The sequence below is a fragment of the Copadichromis virginalis genome, linkage group LG3 (assembly GCF_057382275.1).
Source record: "Copadichromis virginalis isolate Kocher_CV1m ecotype Utaka linkage group LG3, C_Virginalis_male_GT1.1, whole genome shotgun sequence".
NCBI classification, from domain to species: domain Eukaryota; kingdom Metazoa; phylum Chordata; class Actinopteri; order Cichliformes; family Cichlidae; genus Copadichromis; species Copadichromis virginalis.
Window position 1 is genome coordinate 16159771 of NC_140620.1, and position 21554 is coordinate 16181324.

Below are 21554 nucleotides of genomic sequence, written 5' to 3' on the forward strand. Positions count from 1 at the left end.
TGTAGAGAAAAAATATGTCTACATATTTGGCAGTTGTTACAAAGCTACGGTCTAATAGGATGAAAGACACATTATTCAAAATGGGACACATAAATTGCATGTATAATAATAAAAAATAAAATATTGTACAATTTTTGAATGGTCTATTGATACTTCTAGAATTGTTACATGAAATCACAGCTTCTACTGTCTGCTCAGCTTCAACTCAACTCATTGGATTCCCAGAACTGAATTTCAGGACTGTGTAGTTGGTTTTGGAGCATTTGTAATACAATTACCTTACAGATAATATCCTATGTGGATAAGAGTACTCGACAAGACTGTGCCCCAGTTTTGGCCAATGAAAATCTAACATTGCATTTGGATTACTTAACAGTAATTAGCATGATTCTGTGACTGTGATACAAAAACACTATCTGGCAGAATTTCATAGTAGCTGATGAATTAGATAATTCATCATGCTATTACAATTTAGTAACTCCTGGTTTATAAAAAACAAAACAAACAAACAAACAAACAAAAAAAAAAACCCCAAAGATTCCTCTGAATAGCTGAATCACTTTTTTCAATCTTTTATGATATTTGTTTTCCAAAGAACTTGTCACATTGTTAAATTGTTGCTACAAAAATTGAAAACTTCAAAAACATTTCATTATTCATAGGTTTATAATTTGAGTTTAGATTTCCTAAAGAATCTAAAAAAAATCTAATCTCAATAAAATAAAATCACACATGTAAAATCTGCAACATCCAGAAGTATTGTATTCAACTAAACAAACTCAGACATGAAAGTTCAGGAAGTCTGAGTCTCACCTTTAGGTTTCCTGTGAACACATCGTCTCACCAGCAGAATCAGTAACACCAGTAGAACCACAACACAGACTGATCCAACAGAGGACAACACAGGTATGAGAGAGGAACCAGGTTGAGGTGTGGATGTAGGTGCAGGTGTGGTGGTGTGTTCCCCTAAATAAAGCAAACACAGTCATTAAGTTGTCGTCACATTGTGAATGTTGAAAGCTGCAGAAACACAGACAGGTGAGTGTGTCACCTGTGACAGTGATCCAGCTGGATGGAGACTCTCCATGACCGCTGATGTCACACTTGTAGAGGCCTTCATCAGACCTGGAAACATGCTGGATGGTCATGTTAACTGAAGACCCATTGCTGATGAGGAAGCCATCTTTATAGAAAGCAGCTGGGAGGTTGGAGGGAGTGGTCTTTGTTTTACAGAGCAGAGTGACGTCATCTCCCTCCATCACAGGGAGGACAGGACTCTGCAGGATCACTGATCCACCTCAACACAGAGACAAACTACAGCATTTCATCCATTTACACACAGCTTCATCAACACTAACTCCACACACTCAGCTTACCAATGACTGTCAGGTTAACCATGTTACTGATGGGACCCTCTCTGGACTCACACCAGTAAACCCCACTGTCAGATGGGTAAACAATGATGGTACATGAAGAATTAGCTGATTTTCCCCACTGATCACACTTCGTCCTGTTTTCAGTGCTTGTGTTTCTCCTCAGAGTCCATCCAGCAGAGCTGTCGTCCTCCTCACAGCTCAGAGACACAAAGTCTCCTTCAAAGATCTGAGAGCTGCTGGGACTCACAGTCAGACGAGCTGTGAGGGTTAAAGTGAAAAACTGATGATCTGTTAGACTTTACATTGTGAAACATGAACCCAATCAGGTCATATCAGTGAGCATTTCTCAGGTATAAACTGTGACAGAAGAAGGTTACTGACCTTGGGTTGTTGTGCAGCTCAGCAGTGAGATCAGAACTAAAGAGAAATGACACTCAGGTTGATTTTACAGCACTAACAACTGAACCTGTATGACAACTCTACTACTAAAAACATTTTCAACAACAACAACACAAAAAAAACAGGGTTTAATGCCCTTAAAAAGTTCTGTGATTCTGTTCATCTGGACGTAGCGTGTTGTGGGAGAAACGTTTTGTAACTCATCCAAGTGACTTCTTCAGTCTCAGCTGATAGCAGGTTTCCCCAATCTTATAAACTTGCATTTGCTTAATGACTAAAACCAGCCCACTGAAGGAACAATGGGCCACAACTGAAGCCACAGACTTGCAGCTGATCAGCCTTGTCCAGGGAGCTATTTAAGAGTGTGACTGAGCTCCCACCGACCCTGGATCGTTGTGTAAGACTCCTCATCAGTGTTCGTAGACTATGTTCACACTGCAGGTCTTGATGCTCAATTCTGATTTTTTTTTTTTATCAATCCGACTACAAATAAAATGTGACAGCAAATGCGCTCTAGTGTGAACCCTCAAAGCGGCTGCATACGCAAAAGAAGACCACACAACGCGCTCTGTTTAGACCCAGACCAAACAGTATTGTTTGACTGATGGCCTTAATATAAAGACTTGTTTCGGACTTTACGTTTCCCAATTTTCTTTAAGTTATAAAATTATTTTGTCATTTACATACAGTATGGCCTAATAATTATCCTTATTGCTGTTTTAGAGGAGCGGTGCTTCAAATGATAGCTGCAGATTTCTGTCAGAATCTGCAGATTATACAGAACAAATAACATGTTCACGTTTCTCCAACGTTGTCTTCCCAATAGTTTCACTGACATCTACACTGGATGCTCAGGAAGCGTTCGCGATGTCTTCTCCGGCGCTGATAATTGGCGTCTGTCTTGTGTCGGTGACATAAAAGATGGATTTAATGCGACATGACCATTCAGACAGCAGTCGCTTTCTAAAACATCAGATATGTATCGGATTCAGTACCACATGCGAAAGTGACCCAGATCGGATTTCTAAATATCGGATTTGTGCCGTTCACACTGTCATAGCATGATCGGATTTGATGCACTTTTGCATGCAGTGTGAACGTAGCCTTAGTGAGACAAGTTCAGATAGTGTATGCCTGCTGTAGTGAAGTGTCCTGATGGCTGCCTCTATTGTTTCCCCTAGGAGGAGAGTAAAAGGCCAGAGAGCAGTGAGCACAGACTTCAGGAGACCTGACACGGGAGTCAAGGGAGCGCACAGGGAGTAATTGTGTGAATTCTTTACAGCACTGTAAATAAACGCACTGTTCATCATAAAGAGTAGAGTCAGAGTCCCCACGGTATGCCACGCAGGCCTTGATAGTATTTAAGGTTTGACTCTCATCATCCACTGGAGCACAAACTGGGTGTCATTAGGACGCTACAACACAGAGCGAACACCATCCCCACTGACACAGCAGCCAGGGAGGCAGAAGAACATCACAACAAGAAGGCCCTGAGTAAATGTGGTTATCCCAGCTGGACTTTTGGCAAAACTGGGAAGGCACCTAAAGAAAGCTCCAGCCGATCCAGGAGAGAAGGACAACTACTGCATAAGCATAAACCTGTAGTGATCCCGTACGTGTCAGGAGTATCGGAAGAGCTGAGACGCATTTTTTCTAAACACCACATCTCTGTGGCTTTTAAACCCCAAAACACGCTGCGTCAAAAACTGGTCCACCCCAAGGATCGGGTCCCCGACACAAACAGAGTAACATAGTGTACGTTGTTAAGTGCAGGAGGATTGCCAGGATTTATACATCGGGGAAACCAAACAACCTCTGGATGGCACAACACAGAAGAGCTACCTCGTCAGGCCAGGACTCTGCAGTCTATTTACACCTACAGGCCAACGCAGAGTCAAGGGAAAGGGAAAAAGGAAAGACCATCTCTGAATCAGGGAGGGAGCCTAAGGGTACACCTTCACCATCATACAATACTGATTGCAGCCATTCCCCAACTCTCTGTGAATGGTACATTCAATGGCCATTGATTAGTGAGTGTTGAGCAATCACCAGGACAACGTTAACCCACACAAACCATCAGACCCACGTTATGCATAAGTTTAGTTATCAAGGAACTGACCTCCCAGCCCATTGTTCCTTCAGTGGGCTGGTTTCAGTCATTGTGCAAATGTACAGTTAATAAGATTGGGGAAACCTGCAGTCAGCTAAGACTGAAGAATTCACTTGGATGAGTGACAAAACATTTCTCCCACTGAAAACACTACGTCCAGATGAACACAAACTTTTTTTGGATTTACTTATCTGGTTGGTTTAGCATGCATCAAGACAGTGTTTAATGATGAACCAAAACAATTGGAAGAGCTCAACAATATTCAGTTTCCTCTAGCTATCCGGTCTTTAAGTGATGACATGATGAATCCTTCTTCCGGGCTCGAAGTACTCTGCATTTAATAAAGCTGTTGTGTTTTTAACATGTTTTATTGCTTTGTATCTTGTTCTATTTAGTTTAAGGAGCTTGGGGTGTGGGGGGTGGGGGTGGGGGGGAAGCATCTGGCCTTCTTTAAGTTGCTTGAAGACGTTTCACCTCTCATCTGAGAAGCTTCTTCAGTTCTAAGGTCAAATGGTGGAGAGTCCCAGATTTAAACCTAGTGGGAGTTTCCCCCCACAAATCCCTCAGTCAGAACATGATATATTATATTCAGATGGTAGCTAGTGAGCTAACTTCCTTCCTGTTTTATTGTGTTAGCCTTGGTCTGTGTGCATTATGTTCAGTCCTCTTCCCATTAGTTCATTATGTTCAGCTGTGTACTCACCGGTCTCTCATTATCATTATCACCAGTCTGTGTATTTAAGCCCTCTGTTTCTACCCATTCACTGTCGTGTCATTGATGTTGATGATGTTGTTCCTGTCGTGTGTTCAGTCCAGTCAGTTAGCCAGTCTACCAGTCCGTTAAGTCCAGCCAGCCATCCATTCTATCATCTGTTGTCTATATATTCAATAAACCTCGTGCACCAGGAGTCCTGCATGTGGGTCATCCCTTCCTCGCCTCCGCACACGACCCCTGACAACTACACATGTTTCTTTTCCAACTATTTATTTATGAGTGACTTATGTATGTATGTATGTATGTATGTATATATGTATATATTGTACTATTCTTAGTTAGTGTATTGTCTGTCTTGTCTTAATGTTGGTTTAAAATGGAGCACTGTAACAAAAAATAATTTCCCCCAGGGATCAATAAAGTATTCTGATTCTGATTCTGATACTTAAAGACCAGATAGATTGGCATGTATATTGAAAAAGCAGCTCTGAAAATTACAAAGAAAAATATTTGAACAGTAAAAACTTAAATAATAATTAATTTTTGGTGCACAGACTACACTGTGAGTACATAGAAAATACCCACTGATTTTAAGTAACCATAAAAAGTCATGTGTCCTCTGTGCAGCTGTGTTGATATAATGAGTGAATGATTTGATCTTTTCACTGCCTGCTGTGTTTCCTCGACTCCTGAGCAAAGATAAAGAGTCAGTTCAGACCTGCAGTTGGTCCTCGTGGTGTTTGAACTTGAATTCAGCCTGATTTGTTTTTCATGTCTTCTCCTCCATCATCAGTTATCAGGAGAGCAGACAGTCAAAGTACAAGAATTCAAACAAACACAGAGATTCTACTTACAGAGCAGACACAGCACAGATGTTTCCTTCATCGTCCTTCTCACTCATTTGAGCTTTTTTTCATTTCTGTCACTGACACCAACTAAAGCCCGCCCTCTTCCTCTGAGCACCAGCTTTCTATTGGTTCAAAGAAAGTGGTGGTTGACTCATTTTTATTGAGTAAAGAAACTAGTAAAACTATTGACAATGCATAACTATGCATAGATGTGTCTTTAGTTATTGAAAGCTACAGCATAAAGTGTACATCAAGATTTTGTACATCAACATCTTATTAAATGGTTGTTTCAATGTTCACTAAACAATATTTTGATATTTAACAAATACTTAAAAATATAGTTTTAATGATGTTGATGACTGATCGATAAAATGTCAATCAACTGGTTCAATAGATCACAAGATGTCTAAGGAAATTAACTTTTACAGTTACAGTATATAGTAAATACTATGTTTTCTTTTAATCAAAGACATGACTATGACAATGAACAAGAAAATACCTAACAAAGAAAAAGAATCACAAATGTATGACCAGCTTTTGAAATGATTAAAATGAACTAACAGACTAAACAGTCACCATTAAATTTTAATAGAGCTTCATAAATCAAAGGGAAGAAACATCTGACGCAGTCACTAACTGTAAAAAATGTATTTGATTTTATATTAGTTTGTCATTACACTCATTTAGTTTTAACAACATGGTAAGTCAGAAATAACTATGACATTGTTAACTGCCTTTCAAACCTTGCAGACTTGCTTCACTTGACTATATACTGAATGGGGTGTGCAACTGTTGTGAATTTATGTTAATCCATAATTTATGTAACCCCACTGTCACATTATGATTTATTTCCTTTTGTTTTATCCATGTGTGTTTTGATTTTCACAAAAAATGTCCAGTAAACTACCTCGACCTATGCTACTGTCTCAGGACTTTTATTGGACAAGTGTTTAGCTTGCTGTCCATACTATGTATTCTGCTCAGCATACAGTAAGGACAGTAGAATCAATGGCAGTAATTATACTGTAACAACTTATCTCTACATGAGAATCAGTTTGAGAATCAGTGTCTGTAGCATACAGGGCACTGAAGTCATGCCTGAAGAGGAAAAAGCATTAACAAATATATTTCTGCTGACATAAGTGGTATGTAGGTTTTACTTGAAATGAAACATTATATTTTCCTGTGTAGTGCCACTGGAATAATACTAGATTTAAAACAATATACATTTAATATTTAACTTTTTAAATATGCATTAAGACTCAACTGTACAGAACATTTTCAAAGTACATAAACTCGAACACTGAAATAATTCAATGCAATTTTATTTATTTATATAGCGTCAGATCACAAAAAAGTTGCCTCGAGATACTTTATAGTGTGAGGTAAAGGCTGTACAGTACAATAATACAGGAAAACAGAAAAACAAACAATCATATGGCCCCCTATGAGCATTTTTGCCAACAGTGGGAAGGAAAATATCCCTTTTAACAGAAGAAACCTCAAACAGAATGAGGCTCAGGGAGGGGCGGCCAGTTGGGGTAAGACAGCCAGAAATTAATAATAACTAATAATTGAATAGCAGAGAGGTGTATTGAGTGAAGAAGAAACATTCAGTACATCATGGGAATCTATTGCAGCATAAGTATGGGAGGATTCAGGGTCACCTGGTCCAGCCGTAACTATATGCTTTAGCAAAAAGGAAAGTTTTAAGCCTAATCTTGAAAGTAGAGATAGTGTCTGTTTCCCGAATCCAAACTGGAAGCTGGTTCCACAGAAGAGGGACCTGAAAACTGAAGGCTCTGCCTCCCATTCTACTTTTAAATACTCTAGAACAGACAATCTAAAAGTGTGGTATGCATACAACTTGTGATACGTGGGCTCCCTCTAGTGGTACGTGGGAAATCTCCCCCAAAATTTCAAAGTTAAAATAGCATGTTCTGACTGAGGGATTTCTGAAAAAATTAAAAATACAGCTCTGCTATCACTTCAGAAATGATGAAGACAGAAAACTAAAAAGCAATGATGTTTGTAGGGTTACTGAAGTTGGACTAGCTGGTATTTAATTATGTGCTAGCAACACGGCTATGTTAGCATAACATAAACACAGTGAAGCTGGAGGATGAAGGCGAACTTTTTGTCACTCTATGAAAGTCAGCATGAGGGTTCCTGATGGTTAGGGACAAATGCAATCGCATAGCAGGATGCTGTAAATGGACCAAACTTCAGTGAGGACAACAACTGCAATATAAGGTTAGTCATTAAAATACTGCTGATTGGCTGGGCTGCAGTTACATCACAAGGTTATAAAAACTGAGCTTTAAAATGAATAGTGATGATAAAAACTGAGAGAAGCCGACAGTGATCACTAACTTTTTTTTTTAGGGGCTTGTTGAGATTAAATAGAACAAGATACAAAGAATTAAAATAAGTTAAAAAAGCAACAGCCTTAATAAATGCAGAGTAGTTTTTACCCAGAAGCAGGGTTCATACGTCATCAGTTAAAGATTGGATATCCCACCTGCTGTGAATGTTTTAATGCAGTACACAAAATATAATTTTATTATCACTTTCACATCCTGTTTATGACGGTTAAAATAAATAACATTCATAAAAGAAATAAAATTGTCCTGTGTAAACTGTAAATGGTGTTAAATAGGCCTATATTACTGTACTTTAATGTCGGTCATAAGGGTGTAATTGTATAATAAATATGTAAATAAAAATGTAAATAATACTTTAATCCTTTTACTCATAGTGGTACTACAGTCAAAGACATGCAGCTTGTGGGGATAGGTTAATTGGGTAATCCAAATTGCCAGTAGGTGTGAATGTGCGAGTGAATGTGAGTGTGAATGCTTGTCTGGCCCTGTGTGTTAGCCCTGCGACAGACTGGTGACCTGTCCAGGGTGTACCCTCTCGCCCTATGACAGCTGAGATGGGCTCCAAAAATCTTTCTTTCATGCCATAAAATTAAATTCATAAAAATACTTAAGAGAAAAAGCCTGATTGAGGTTGTCATAATTCATGCACGAAAGGGTTAAGAGCCATATACTTTCTGAGGTGGTAACCACTGTAAAAAGTTTGAGAACCACTGCTCTAGAAGAAACAAGTAGCCTGCAGTGTGAGAGTGAAGTGCTCTAATGGGGTGGTATAAGGTCATTAAGCAAGCAAGCAAGCAAGCAATTTATTTATATAGCGCTTTCAGATCAGCCACCAGCTGAAAACAAAGTGCTGTACACTTGACATGCCAAACATGAGCATGTTAAAAAAAAAAGAGAGAGAGAGAGAGAAAATAGTAATAATAATATAAGATAAGTAAAATATATGTATAAAAAAAAAAAACACACATTTAAAACAATAAAATCAGCACATTAGATTAAAACAATAAAATCAGGGTCAGACTGTGTCATAAGCCAAAAAGTAAAAATGGGTTTTAAGGCGTGTTTTAAAAGTGGACAGTGAAGGGGCCTCTCTAATGTGCTGGGAAAGATTGTTCCACAGATTAGGAGCAACAATAGAGAAGGCCCTATCCCCTCTGAGCTTTCTCTTGGACCTGGGTACCTCCAGGCTTGTCAGCTGACCTGAGAGACCTGGGGGGTGAGTAAGGATGCAGAAGCTCAGAGAGGTAAGTTGGGGCAAGACCATTTAAACATTTAAACACAAACATGAGAATTTTAAAATGAACTCTAAGATATACAGGCAGCCAATGGAGTGAAGCCAGGCATAAAAGATAAAGCAGGCCTGGCAGTTAAAGGCTCTGCTTCCAAACAGCTAATCTGAGGGTAAAGACACTCACTGAATACTGTAACATGCCCAGCACTGTGTGGACACAATGTGTCCAAAAAAAAGAACAAAAGAGAAAACCGGATAAGTGGAGAACAATAGAAGTGAATTGCCAGTGAAGTGCCAGGTCTAAAAACAGCTAGCCACAAGGGAATAAAGAGCAAAAGCTTGACATATGAACATCACAAAAGAACTGGAGTGAAAATTAGCAAAACAAGTCTGATGCATGAATGAAGGCGGTCAGGAGATAGTAAGTGTTCACAGCCATCTGTAAAACAGTGGAGGCTCTGCCATTGTTTGGAGCTTACAGTAAAAGGAAACCTGGAAAGAAAAATAACCCATGGAGCACTATAGATTGGCCTCCCCAGAGCCTGGACCTCAACATTATTGAAGCAGTGTGGGATCATCTTGACAGAGAACAGAACAAAAGGCATAAAGTCCCAACTAGAGTATTGACTGTCCTTCAAGCCTAAAGACAGCTTCCTTCCTTCCTTCCTTCCTAAAGACAGTTTATAGAAAGCTGCATAGGAGAGTTCAGGCTGTACTGAAGAATAAACGTGGTTCATTAGAATTGTAGAAATGTTTACTAAAACACGCACAAACATGTAGGCGTGGCTTGAGACTTTTACGAAGTATTATAAGTACTGTAAGTTTTGCATGAAGTCAATGGGAATCTAAATCTTGCTGGGACTATCACTGAAATGATTTGTATCTTATTTTAAGCCTTCCTCAATTTGTTTGAAAATATGAACTCCCAGATGCTCAACATTAAGCAAGAAATAAATGTAACAAACACTTAGTCCAAAATGAGAAGCGGACCTTCAAACTATAATCAATACTAATCCTACATCAAACCTGGACATGTTTGATGTCTGTCTGTTGGATAGTCTTCATGTTTGGAAAAACTGAGAGGTTTGCAAAAGCAGCACGAGGCTCAGAGTTCAGCTGTAAAAAAAAAAAAGGTCTGAAGCATTTCCAGCATGTTCATGTTCATGTTCCAGCTGCTCAAGTCCTGATTCTGCTGTTCTCTAGAACACAATAGCAACAGCAACAACAAGAAGCCCAAAAACTGGCAGACCAACTTTCAGTCCAACAGATCCATCCTCTGTGTGTCCTCCTGGCTGACCTGCAGGTGGGAAACAGGTGTGAGGTGTCAGCTGTCAGGTAGGTGATGAGTGAAGAACAGAACAGAATCCATTTCCTCTTCAAACTGCTGTCAGACATTATCTACTGCACTCTGATCACATCACTCAGACCAGCTGCTTTCTACAAAGTCTCATCAACAACATCTTTAGAAACAAACATCAACAACCAGAAAGCAGCTTCACCTCTGATCACACACACACTCAACTCTACTCTAGAGCTGGGCGATATGAGATTTTTTCATATCACGATATGTTTTTTTCATTTCAGGCGATAACGATATCTATCACGATATAAGCCAAATAACTATATTTGTAAGATTTAAATGTGCCGTTGCTCACAAGTAAAATGTGAAATAATCAGCAGCTTGTTTTTATTTAAATATTTATTTCCCATAATAAGTTCAACAGGGTAGATGTACTTAAGGAACATGAGACTTTTTCAGATAAATAAAGGCAAATATTGCAAACTACACAAAAGGCAGCCACTAAAGCGTTTAAGTTTCAAAATAGAACAAACGAAACAGACTAAATTGTCAATTCCACTTAGAAACAAAATATTAATTCTAAAAATAAATCTTAGTTTGTTTTACAGAAGAACAGACAAAACTGACTAACTTTTGTCAATATCAAATAAACTGAGAACTAAAAGGAAATTCTCAATCTCTCCTTGTTGTATAGCTTAGCTTTTCAAACAGTTTTAACAGTTACTTTAGTCTGACAAAAGCCGAATGACGAATTAGCGCTTCCAGTCAGAGACTGAGGCTACGTCCACACGTACACGGGTATTTTTGAAAACGGAGATTTTCCGTTTTAAAAAATAATCCCGTCCACACATAAAGGCAGAAATGAAGGAAAACGCTGCTATGAACTTGCCAAAGCAGCAGGTGGAGCTAGATTCCTAACCGTGCAGAAATGTTGGCCAATCAGAAGTCTAGAAGCCTCGGTGGGAAAAAGTAAACAAAGCTGGGGCATAGAAGCAGAACCGAGTCGTATGTGTGGACGGACAGTAACTGTGTGTATATGTAAGCATTTAAACACTGCAGAGAGTAGAATTAACAGTATTGTAGAAATTCATTTCACCGAAACAATAACGCGGCGCACAGTGTGACGCATGCACCAGTTTATTGTATTTCCAGACTTGCTTTCGGCACAATTTACAGTGCACGCTACTCTGTTTTTTGTCAGACTTGAAATAGCCGAAATACCTTCACACTACGGCTCTTCCGTTCGACAATCTCTCCGGCGTTGGAACCATCATCTGTTTTCTCTTCGGTCACGCTCGGTTGATTTTTCTAGTCGGCACACTCATTTCCTCCATTACCCGGGCGGTACGGTCGCTGGCTGCTTCCCAAACAAATACACATGTGCGGCTTGGCACTTGTGCTGTACGTAACAAGTCTCGCGACGTGACGCTGCGGCTGTGATTGGTTCGGCTCTGCGCTACTTAATTTGGATTGGCTGACCTTTTTTTTTTTTTTTTTTTAAGAGGACAAGAGCGGCGAGGTCTATCGCAATAGTTTAATTTCTCTATCGAGTAAAAGTTATATCGCGATACATATCGTTATCGTTCTATCGCCCAGCTCTACTCTACTCACTCACCTGGAGGATCAACAACACTCAGGGTGATGCTGCTGATGTGCTCCCATGAGTGTGCTTCCTCCATGAAGACACGACACTTGTATGTCCCATCATCACTATTCGTTACATTCTTCAACATCAGAGACACGTTTCCATCCTTCATTTGTCTTTCCTGCAGATCCACCCGGTTCTTAAAAGATGGATGCTGGTCACCTACAACAAAGCGACCACCCCGGTACACAAGAACCAATTCTGGCTTCAGATCAGGTCTTCTCCACTCTATGACTCTGATCTTGTTGTTTGGAGCTCGACATGGAAGAGAAACCATCTCTCCAGTCGTGGTTGTGATGTTCTGATCTGAAAGACGAAACAATACAGAGCAGAGAGGTAAAGGGTTGAAGTACAACTGTTCACTTTGACAACAGCCAATCAGAGTGAGGACCACAAACACTGACTGCTTGTGCCCAGTCAGATTGAGGATCAGAGAGAGACAACTAAACACAAACACACACAGAGTACTAATTTTTCATTCTGACAACCTTTCACAGTTAAATCATAACATGGTCTTGTAGGAATGTTTAGCTTATTTTAGAGTTTAGAAATGTGTTAACATAGAATGTAGAATTATTGTAGAGACACTGACACTGCCCTCAATGTAATAAAGGCCTGACTGTGTCATGAATTTAGGAGTAGATTGTAGGAGACCCCTCCCCCACTTGAACTGTGAAAGTAAGACAAAGAGGAGTTAATGCTGAGTGGAAATTCCCCAGAGGATGTGTGGGTGGGGTCTCAACATTTGTAACTGGATAACTGTGGTCTGGAAGGGAGATGGGTTTTATGACATCTAGGGAGTCACCTACACCCACAGTGTTTTAACTGTCACGCACACTCACTCACATGCACACACATACACACAGGTATGCGTACACACTCACTCATGAGCGCTCACATAGGCATACGGGTACGCGCACACACAGAGTTTGCAGCACACTGTGGGGGGTTTTATGATGGGGACGCCTCTATAAAGCTGGCTGTAACTAACAAAGGGGTGAAGATTTTGCAGAGGGACACCGGCCTCGTCTTCCCTTCTAGAAGTGCATGCATAAATGAAGATGAATAAAGGTTTTGTGAAATGACAATGACAATGAAATGAGTTCCGGTGGCGTCTCTGGAAGTTTCGATGAATAAAAGAACCGGGGTAAAACTGATTTTGCAATAGTTTACACAAATCCTGTTTTCTTCTCTGACATGTGTTTATGTAGTCACATATCAATAATGTTACAGCATGCCATCCAAGGTATAAAATGGATACAGTATCCATTTGTTTTGTCAGATTCTAATGTAATTCTACAAAGTATGTCAGTCCCGTGACAAGAATGAAACTTCACAGGATGGTAAGTAAATTCCGTTCAACAAAACATTTCAATGAGTGAGGACACTTGAGGGGCAGGTATATGCAGTGTTGGGAAGGTTACTTTTAAAATGTATTCCATTACAGAATACAGAATACATGCCCCGAAATGTATTCTGTAACGTATTCCGTTACATTACTCAATGAGAGTAACGTATTCTGAATACTTTGGATTACTTAATATATTATCATGCTGTTTACAACTACATGAATGTACTATTGCTGTGATTTATTACTGTTACTGAAGGTTCGCGACTCCGAACTGTAGTAAAGAGACCTCTGGCTAATACGTTGGGTTCGTGTCGGGCTCGTAGCCGAAAAATAGCTTTACTTTGTTGTGTGGGTCAACTTTTCTTGGGAGAGACAGAGAGAGGCGTTGAAAGGCTGCTCCAACGGAACTTATTGTTTTCGGAGGAAAACACGAACACAGCGTACAGTCAAGTCTTAATAGCTTACTTTGTGCGCGATCGGTCAAGCGAATAACATCTTCAGCAGACATGATCTTCTTAAGATCGGAGTGAGTTACCGTGTGAGCGTGACCATGGAATTTATCCACTCACACAAAATACCAGAGGAAGTAGCGAGGAGACTGGGCGCTCCTTGGATTACTATTCCGGCGGGAGGGAGACGCAGACGGGAGAGAAGGAGGAAGCGAGGCTGCCGGGCTGGCGTGCTAACCAGGCTAAGGAGGAAGCCTTTTAGACCACCGCTCCCGAGTTTATATCTCTCGAATGTCAGATCCTTGGCAAACAAGATGGACAAACTAAGGTTACAAATAACAACGGACAATCACATCAAAAACTCATGTATTCTTCTGATCACTGAGTCCTGGCTGCATCAGTCCATCCCGGACTCTGCTATTGAGCTAGCAGGCTACACCGCACAGCGCCAGGATAGAACAAACAATTCCGGTAAGAGAAAAGGAGGGGGAATCTGCATATACGTGAATAACAGCTGGTGTACTAACACAGTGATCATAGACCGTCACTGTTCTCCGGACATAGAATATCTGACTGTCAAATGCAGGCCCATCTATCTGCCACGGGAGTTCACTGTTGTGGCAATAACAACTGTTTACATACCGCCAGATGCAAATACTAACGTGGCACTAGCGCTTTTGCACACGAACATCAACAATAAACTCAATAAATACCCTGACGCAGTGCACATTATAGCGGGTGATTTTAATCAGGTGGATTTAAAAACAGCTATCCCTAATTTTCACCAGCATGTGAAGTGTGCCACGAGAGGGGCTAACACCTTAGATAAAGTCTATTCCAACATCAAGAAGGGCTACAGGGCAAGACCCTTACCACATCTGGGCCAATCTGACCATTTATCCCTGCTCTTAATTCCTGCATATGCCCCAATCAGGAAAACTGCGTCGACCATCACTAAAACTGTAACAACATGGCCAGAGGGCGCTTCTCAACAGCTACAGGACTGCTTTGACAGAACCAACTGGAATATTTTCCAACATCAAGACCTGGAAACGTTCACAAACAGTGTCCTCTGTTACATCAAACACTGTATAGACACTGTCACAGTAGATAAGCAGATCCGGGTTTACACCAACCAAAAGCCATGGATGACCCGGGAAGTCCAGCAGCTGTTAAAAGAGAGGAACAGCGCCTTCAGGTCCGGAAGCAGGGAGAGCTACAGCAGGGCTAGAGCCAACCTGAAAAAAGGCATTAAGAAGGCCAAGGCGGACTATAGGAAGAAGATCGAGAACCACCTGGAGAGTAAGAACAGCCGGCTGGTGTGGCAGGGTGTCCAGCAGCTGACAAACTACAAGTCCAAATCAGGTATGGCTGAAGGTGACCCAGCATTGGCGGAGGAGCTGAACATCTTCTTCACACGCTTTGAGGTCACTGCACCCTATGCCTCAGAGGAACAGCTACACCATACAGCCCACAGCAGCAGTACCATCATCACTCTGGAGGAGCATGAAGTGAGGCGCACCCTGCGGGCTGTTAACCCGAGGAAGGCAGCCGGCCCAGATGGTGTACCAGGACGTGTGCTGAGAGACTGCGCAGACCAGCTTGCCTATATTTTCACCAGGATTTTTAACCAATCCCTTGAACAGTCAAACGTCCCACCCTGCCTCAAGACCTCCACCATAATACCCTTGCCCAAGAAACCTCATATCTCCAGCCTAAATGACTATAGACCAGTGGCACTAACCCCGGTGGTGATGAAGTGCTTTGAGAAACTTGTGCGTTACCACATTACAGCAGCCCTACCCAGCAGCCTTGACCCACACCAGTTTGCCTACAGAGCAAACCGATCGACAGAGGACGCCATAGCAACAGCACTCAATGTAGCATTAACACATCTGGAGAGGCAAGGAAGCTATGTGCGTATGCTCTTTGTGGATTATAGCTCGGCATTTAACACCATTCTTCCATACAAACTGGACGCCAAGCTAAAAGACCTAGGGCTTCCTCACAGCACCTGTAAGTGGATCAATAGCTTCCTCACCGACCGCAGACAGAGAGTGAGAGTGGGATGTTACACATCTCCAGCCCTAAATCTAAGCACTGGGTCGCCACAGGGTTGCGTGCTTAGTCCACTGCTCTACTCGCTTTATACACACGACTGCACCCCCGCCCACCAGAGCAACACCATTGTAAAGTTCGCAGATGACACTACTGTGGTGGGGCTCATATCTGGGGGAGATGAGTCTGCCTACAGAGATGAGGTGGAGCAGCTGTCTTCATGGTGCAAGGATAACAACCTTCTCCTAAACACGAAAAAGACCAAAGAACTCATAATTGACTACAGAAGACACAAGACAGAAATCCAACCACTAATCATCAGCGACGACTGTGTGGAGAGGGTGGCAGACTTACGCTTCTTGGGAGTCAGCATAGAGGGAAACCTATCCTGGAGTGTGAATACCTCTGAGCTACTGAAAAAGACACAACAGAGACTGTACTTTCTGAGAGTGCTTAGGAAGAACAACATCACACAGAGACTGCTGGTGTCTTTCTACAGAGCCTCCATTGAAAGCATACTAACGTACTGCATAGGCATATGGTACGCTAGCTGCACAGTGACTCAGAGGAAAGCACTCCAGGGAGTAATCAACGCTGCCCAAAGGACAATCAGCTGCCCTCTCCTCAAACTGAAAGACCTACACAGTTCCCGCTGCCTCAAAAGAGCCCATAACATCATAAAGGACACCTCATACCCTGGACACTCCATGTTCGAACTGCTGCCTTCAGGTAAACGGTATAGAACAACATACACAAGGACTAACAGACTCAAACACAGTTTCTACCCAATTGCAATATCATGTCTCAATGCTACTAAAAGTAGATGACTTTCATTGCCCCTGTTGTCATTTGTGCCCTTGATGTTGGAATGCTTTCAGACATGTTTTGTTGGATGCGCTAACAAATTGACTGAGTGATTGATTGTTTGAGTGATATATCAACTAGGTCGTATGTTGAGTGTCTGTATGGGGCCTTAGGCCTGGATTGCTTGGGTGTATTTACTGTATGAGAATACTGTATTTTATATGTATTTCTATTTTTTATATCCTATCTATTATAGTTTTTAAGTATTTATCTTTCGTGATGTTGCACTGACCGGAGACATCTTTCAATTTCATTGTACTTGTGACAATGACAATAAAGAATATTCATTCATTCATACTTACAACTGGGCTCGTCAGGCACTCTTCTTGGCTGCAGTGGTTATTATTATATTTACATGCTTCCAGCTCCCATTTTTGCTCGATGAGAGCTCGTACTTCCTTTTTCTCCCTCCCTCGCTCACAGACAAATAACGGGTATGGCAGTCCATTCTCCCTGCAGCACGGACTACACTGCCCATGATGCTACATTCTTTAGAGCTATACCGGTAGCATTCTGCCTATTAGCTTAGCACAACAACAACAAAAAGGCCTCTCTCACCCAGGAAACACACAGAGAGAGAGCGTCACCCTGTAACTGTAATGCTGCCACCTGGAACAACAGAACGTAGCTGTCAAACAAAACCCAAACAGGCCTGATCCGCCACAATATGAAACAGGGAAGTACAGCCGTGTAATCCATTTATTTCAACAAAGTAACTGTATTCTAAATACCACCTTTATAAATGGTAACTGTAACGGAATACAGTTACTCATATTTTGTATTTTAAATACGTAACGGCGGTACATGTATTCCGTTACTCCCCAACACTGGGTATATGCAAGTCTGTTTTGTATCATCCTGGTCCATTACTATGTGTTTTTATTCACAAGTTCGATCCATCACTTGGATGAGGGCAAGAGGGGGGAAATCTGAAGAAACCATGTAATTTGGACAAGCTAGAAAAATGTGCAGTTGAGGAATGGGCCAAAATCCCTCAGGAGACCTGTGTCAACCTAGTAAAGACCTAGGCCCTATTTCAGGAAGCCGGTTTAGTGCAAACTCTGACTAAATATACCCTGAGTTAACGAAAACTCTGGGTTTTCGGTTTCACAAAGCGAGTTTAGATTAATCCTGAGTGAGTTACTATGACGACACACTCCGTGAAGCTAACCTGCCCCCTAGCAGGTTTACTTCAACTAACCCTGACTTTCTCCGCCTCTTTGTCAGAAACCTGACTGTAGGAAGTGTCAGACATGGCGTGCCCCTTCCTTGAAGAGCCAGTAGATGTTGAAGCCCAAATTCTCCGCAGAGCTCTCCGCCGGGAGAGAGTGATTAGAGCGCGTTTGGACATTTTATCATTTCCTGATGATTTCCTGTGTGAACGTTACCGTTTTTCAGCACAATCTATAATTTATTTGAATAACATCCTCAGGCCTAATATTGCTCATGTGACACATCGCGGACATTCTCTCAGTTCTGTACATATTATTTGTATTGCACTTCGGTTTTTTGCAAACGGGAGCTTTCTGTATAATATTGATGACGCTGAGCACGTTTCCAAGGCTACCGTCTGTCGGGCAGTCAGGAATGTTACAGTTGCACTGAAACGTCTCCTGTACTCGTTTGTGGTGTTCCCCGGTCATAGACCCACAAGATTTATCAAAGAGAGATTCCACAAAATTGCAGGTATCAGGATGAACAAAACTTAATTCATGATGTGGTGATACTTGAACTACTACTTAAATTTTACATTTATTTTCACGGTTCCCAGGCGTGATTGGCTGTATAGATGGCACTCACATTCCAATCATTGCTCCTTCAGTAAATGAAGGAGACTATGTGAACAGGAAGTCTTTCCACAGCATTAATGTACAGGTACATAGTTCCCTGTAGCATTTCAAACTAACAAATTATTTCATTATAGTAATGGATGCTAATTTGTGTTCTCTGCACTGTGAAGATCATATATGATGCTGCCAACATTATCACAAATGTGGAAGCCACGTGGCCAGCCTCTGTGAGTGGTGGTGGTGGAGGACCCCCACCTGTTTTTCGAACCTCCGCTTTTTTTCTGTTGGCTATAACGGGTCGCATATGAGCATACAGAGTAAGCAAATATGTATTTGTAATGTGCTCAGATAATTTCAATAAGTGCTTACAGAGGGGAAATTAATGTAGCCTCTAACTGCAATTGATTTACATCGGACAAACAGACCAAGCACTATGGCTCATAATACAATTACACCTCACCTGTTTGGACTATATTTTTATATTTCATTTTTACTTGCTGCCAGGAACGTTTGGGGCCTGTTGGGTTGCACCTGCGCTCACATCACATCAGGAAATAAAATGTATAAAATAAAATAAAATATATTAAAATAACATGTTAAATGGGTGGAAATCCCTAGATCAATGTTTAAATTAACACTTACGCATTGACTCTGTCGGCTATGTTTTGCCATGCATGCTCCCTTTCTTTTGCAGCTGAGGCTGTGTTACCTTTTTTTCTGCAAAATTTGCATGTTATCGGCATATACTGCCATCAGAATTTCGGCCTCAAGCGCTGTAAAATACATTGACCGCGCCTTCTTTCCCTCTGTCTCCATGGTGACTCGCTTAATCTGTGCTCCACTAATCAGGGCTTTATGTATCCTCGTGCGCGCGCTTAACTTGGGGTTAAAGCAACTCCGCGTTGATTGAACTAATTGTTATCAGCCTTTCTGAAACCGAATATTCCGAGTTGGACACTTCGGGGTTACTCAACCCTGAGTATCGTTTTTCACTCTGAGTTTTCTAAACCGGCTTCCTGAAATAGGGCCCAGGTCCTTGAAGGGTAATACAGTTTGAAGCTGGGGGATCTTTATATAAATATCCCATAAGGCTCATACAAGCTAGGTTCTTTAACTTTTGGTAGCTGTTGAAAGGATACAGTTGTGGTATACCAGTGGTCAGAAATACCATTATTACTTTAAATATAGTATAGAGGTAATATTCCACAGAAATTACAGGAAACTTGTATTCAATTTCACCGTCAAATTAATAAAGCTTCTCCGATTCTGATTTTTCTGTAGAATATTTTTGGCATAAATAAAATTACATTGAGTTGCAGAATAGCTTTCCAAAAGCTAATTTTGATAGTCTTTAAATACTCATTTTAATGTCAGATCCTTTAATCTGAGTTGCACAGTGGCATGGTGGTTAGCACTGTTGCCCCATAGCAAGAAAGTTCTGAGTTCAATTCCACCATCAGGCTGGTGTCTTTCTGTCTGGAGTTTGCATATTCTCCACATGTTTGCATGGGTTCTCTCTGGGTACTCTGGCTTCCTCCCACTGTCCAAATATATGTGTTTAATTGATTAATCTAAATTATAGGTGTGAGTGCTAATGGTTTTCTGTCCCTGTGTGTTTGCCCTGCGACAGACTTGCGACCTGTCCAGGGTGTACCTCGCCTCTCGCCCTATGACAGCGACCTCCCGCGAGCCTGAAGAGGACAAGCGCAAATGAATAGATGGATGTTTTAATCTAGTTGGTACATTATGACAAAAATGATAAACTTTACTTAATTACTTAAAAAATTATTATCACAGTGGCAATTATCAGAATCGTTAAAATTCTGAAGTAATTAAAAATGTGACTTGGTCTTCTCATTTCATTCTATTTTTTATCCTATTGTATATTTTATTCTATTTCTTCTAATATATGTAGTATTTTATTTTATTCTATTTTGTATATTTGTGTACAGTATTTTAATTCTCCCTGACAGCTCATAGTTGCTCATTCTTTACTGCTTTGTTTAAATAGATCGTTTCGTGTCACCTACCATTACAATTCATTCCAATCGCCCTTGTTTGTTAATGTGAGGTATACATTCGTCATGTTTCCTGTTTTAAGAGTCTGTTTTCCTTTCTTATGGTCAAGTCTTGGGTACTCCTTCATATTTACCCCTTCATATTTTATCTCATACTGCTGGTCGCCATCATGTTCAGGTCAGTAGTAGTGTTAACATAGTCACAGTAATATTAATAACAGTCGTATTTTAGTCACGCTCATTTCAGGATTAATTACAGTTATTGTAACCTATTGCTTTTGCCTTGTTGTATGTTCAAGTTTCTTCCATCAGCCACAATAAAGGGCTCTCTTTTAGTTCATCACAGTTTTGTTGTCCTCTATGTAATGCTTTTTAGTCTGCTTTTAAATTACATCATCTCACCCGCTGTATAGTAAGTAAAACATATTCCATTCTAAACCTTGCGGTAATCTTTAAGAAAATATTTTTAAAAATTGAAAAAAATTAAAATATTTTCTCAGAAGACTATTTGTAGTGGATTCATCTTATCAATGAAGTAGAGTTTCTGAGCAAATATTGATGTCTATGTTGTTGTTGGACCTCAACTACTCAGGATGATTTTTAATGAATTTTTGAAAATTTCCATAATTGTAGTGTATTGGCTGTATTGCATTGAATACAAGTACCCTTTAATTTCTGAGGAATTCTACAGTAAATCTGGATGAAACTTGGCACACAGGTACAGTAGGTGTCCCGGAGAAGGGATCTGTTGAAAGTTGGACCTCAACTACTCAGGATGATTTTTAATGAATTTTTGAAATAGACATAAATGGTAAATGGCCTGTATTTATATAGCGCTTTACTAGTCCCTAAGGACCCCAAAGCGCTTTACACATTCAGTCATCCACCCATTCACACACTGGTGATGGAAAGCTACATTGTAGCCACAGCCACCCTGGGGCGCACTGACTGTAGTGTAGTCTAATTGTAGTGTATTGACTGTATTGCACTGAATATGAGTTTACTGTGATTTCTGA

The 21554-nt window shown here is 40.8% G+C and overlaps 2 protein-coding genes across 2 annotated transcripts in view; both read right to left on the bottom strand.

The window, feature by feature from the left end:
* LOC146713048 (programmed cell death 1 ligand 1-like) overlaps positions 1–21554 on the bottom strand; it is a 178376-nt gene that overhangs the window by 25292 nt on the left and 131530 nt on the right. The gene's annotated exons all lie outside the window — the stretch shown is intronic.
* Positions 794–5524, bottom strand: LOC146713050 (low affinity immunoglobulin gamma Fc region receptor II-like). The gene is made up of 5 exons (XM_085452603.1): positions 5455–5524; positions 1758–1793; positions 1377–1634; positions 1052–1297; positions 794–966 (listed from the first exon to the last, which is right to left on the bottom strand). Exons 1-5 carry the CDS (start codon positions 5483–5485, stop codon positions 794–796), a joined length of 744 nt encoding a protein of 247 aa, XP_085308729.1. The 5' UTR covers positions 5486–5524.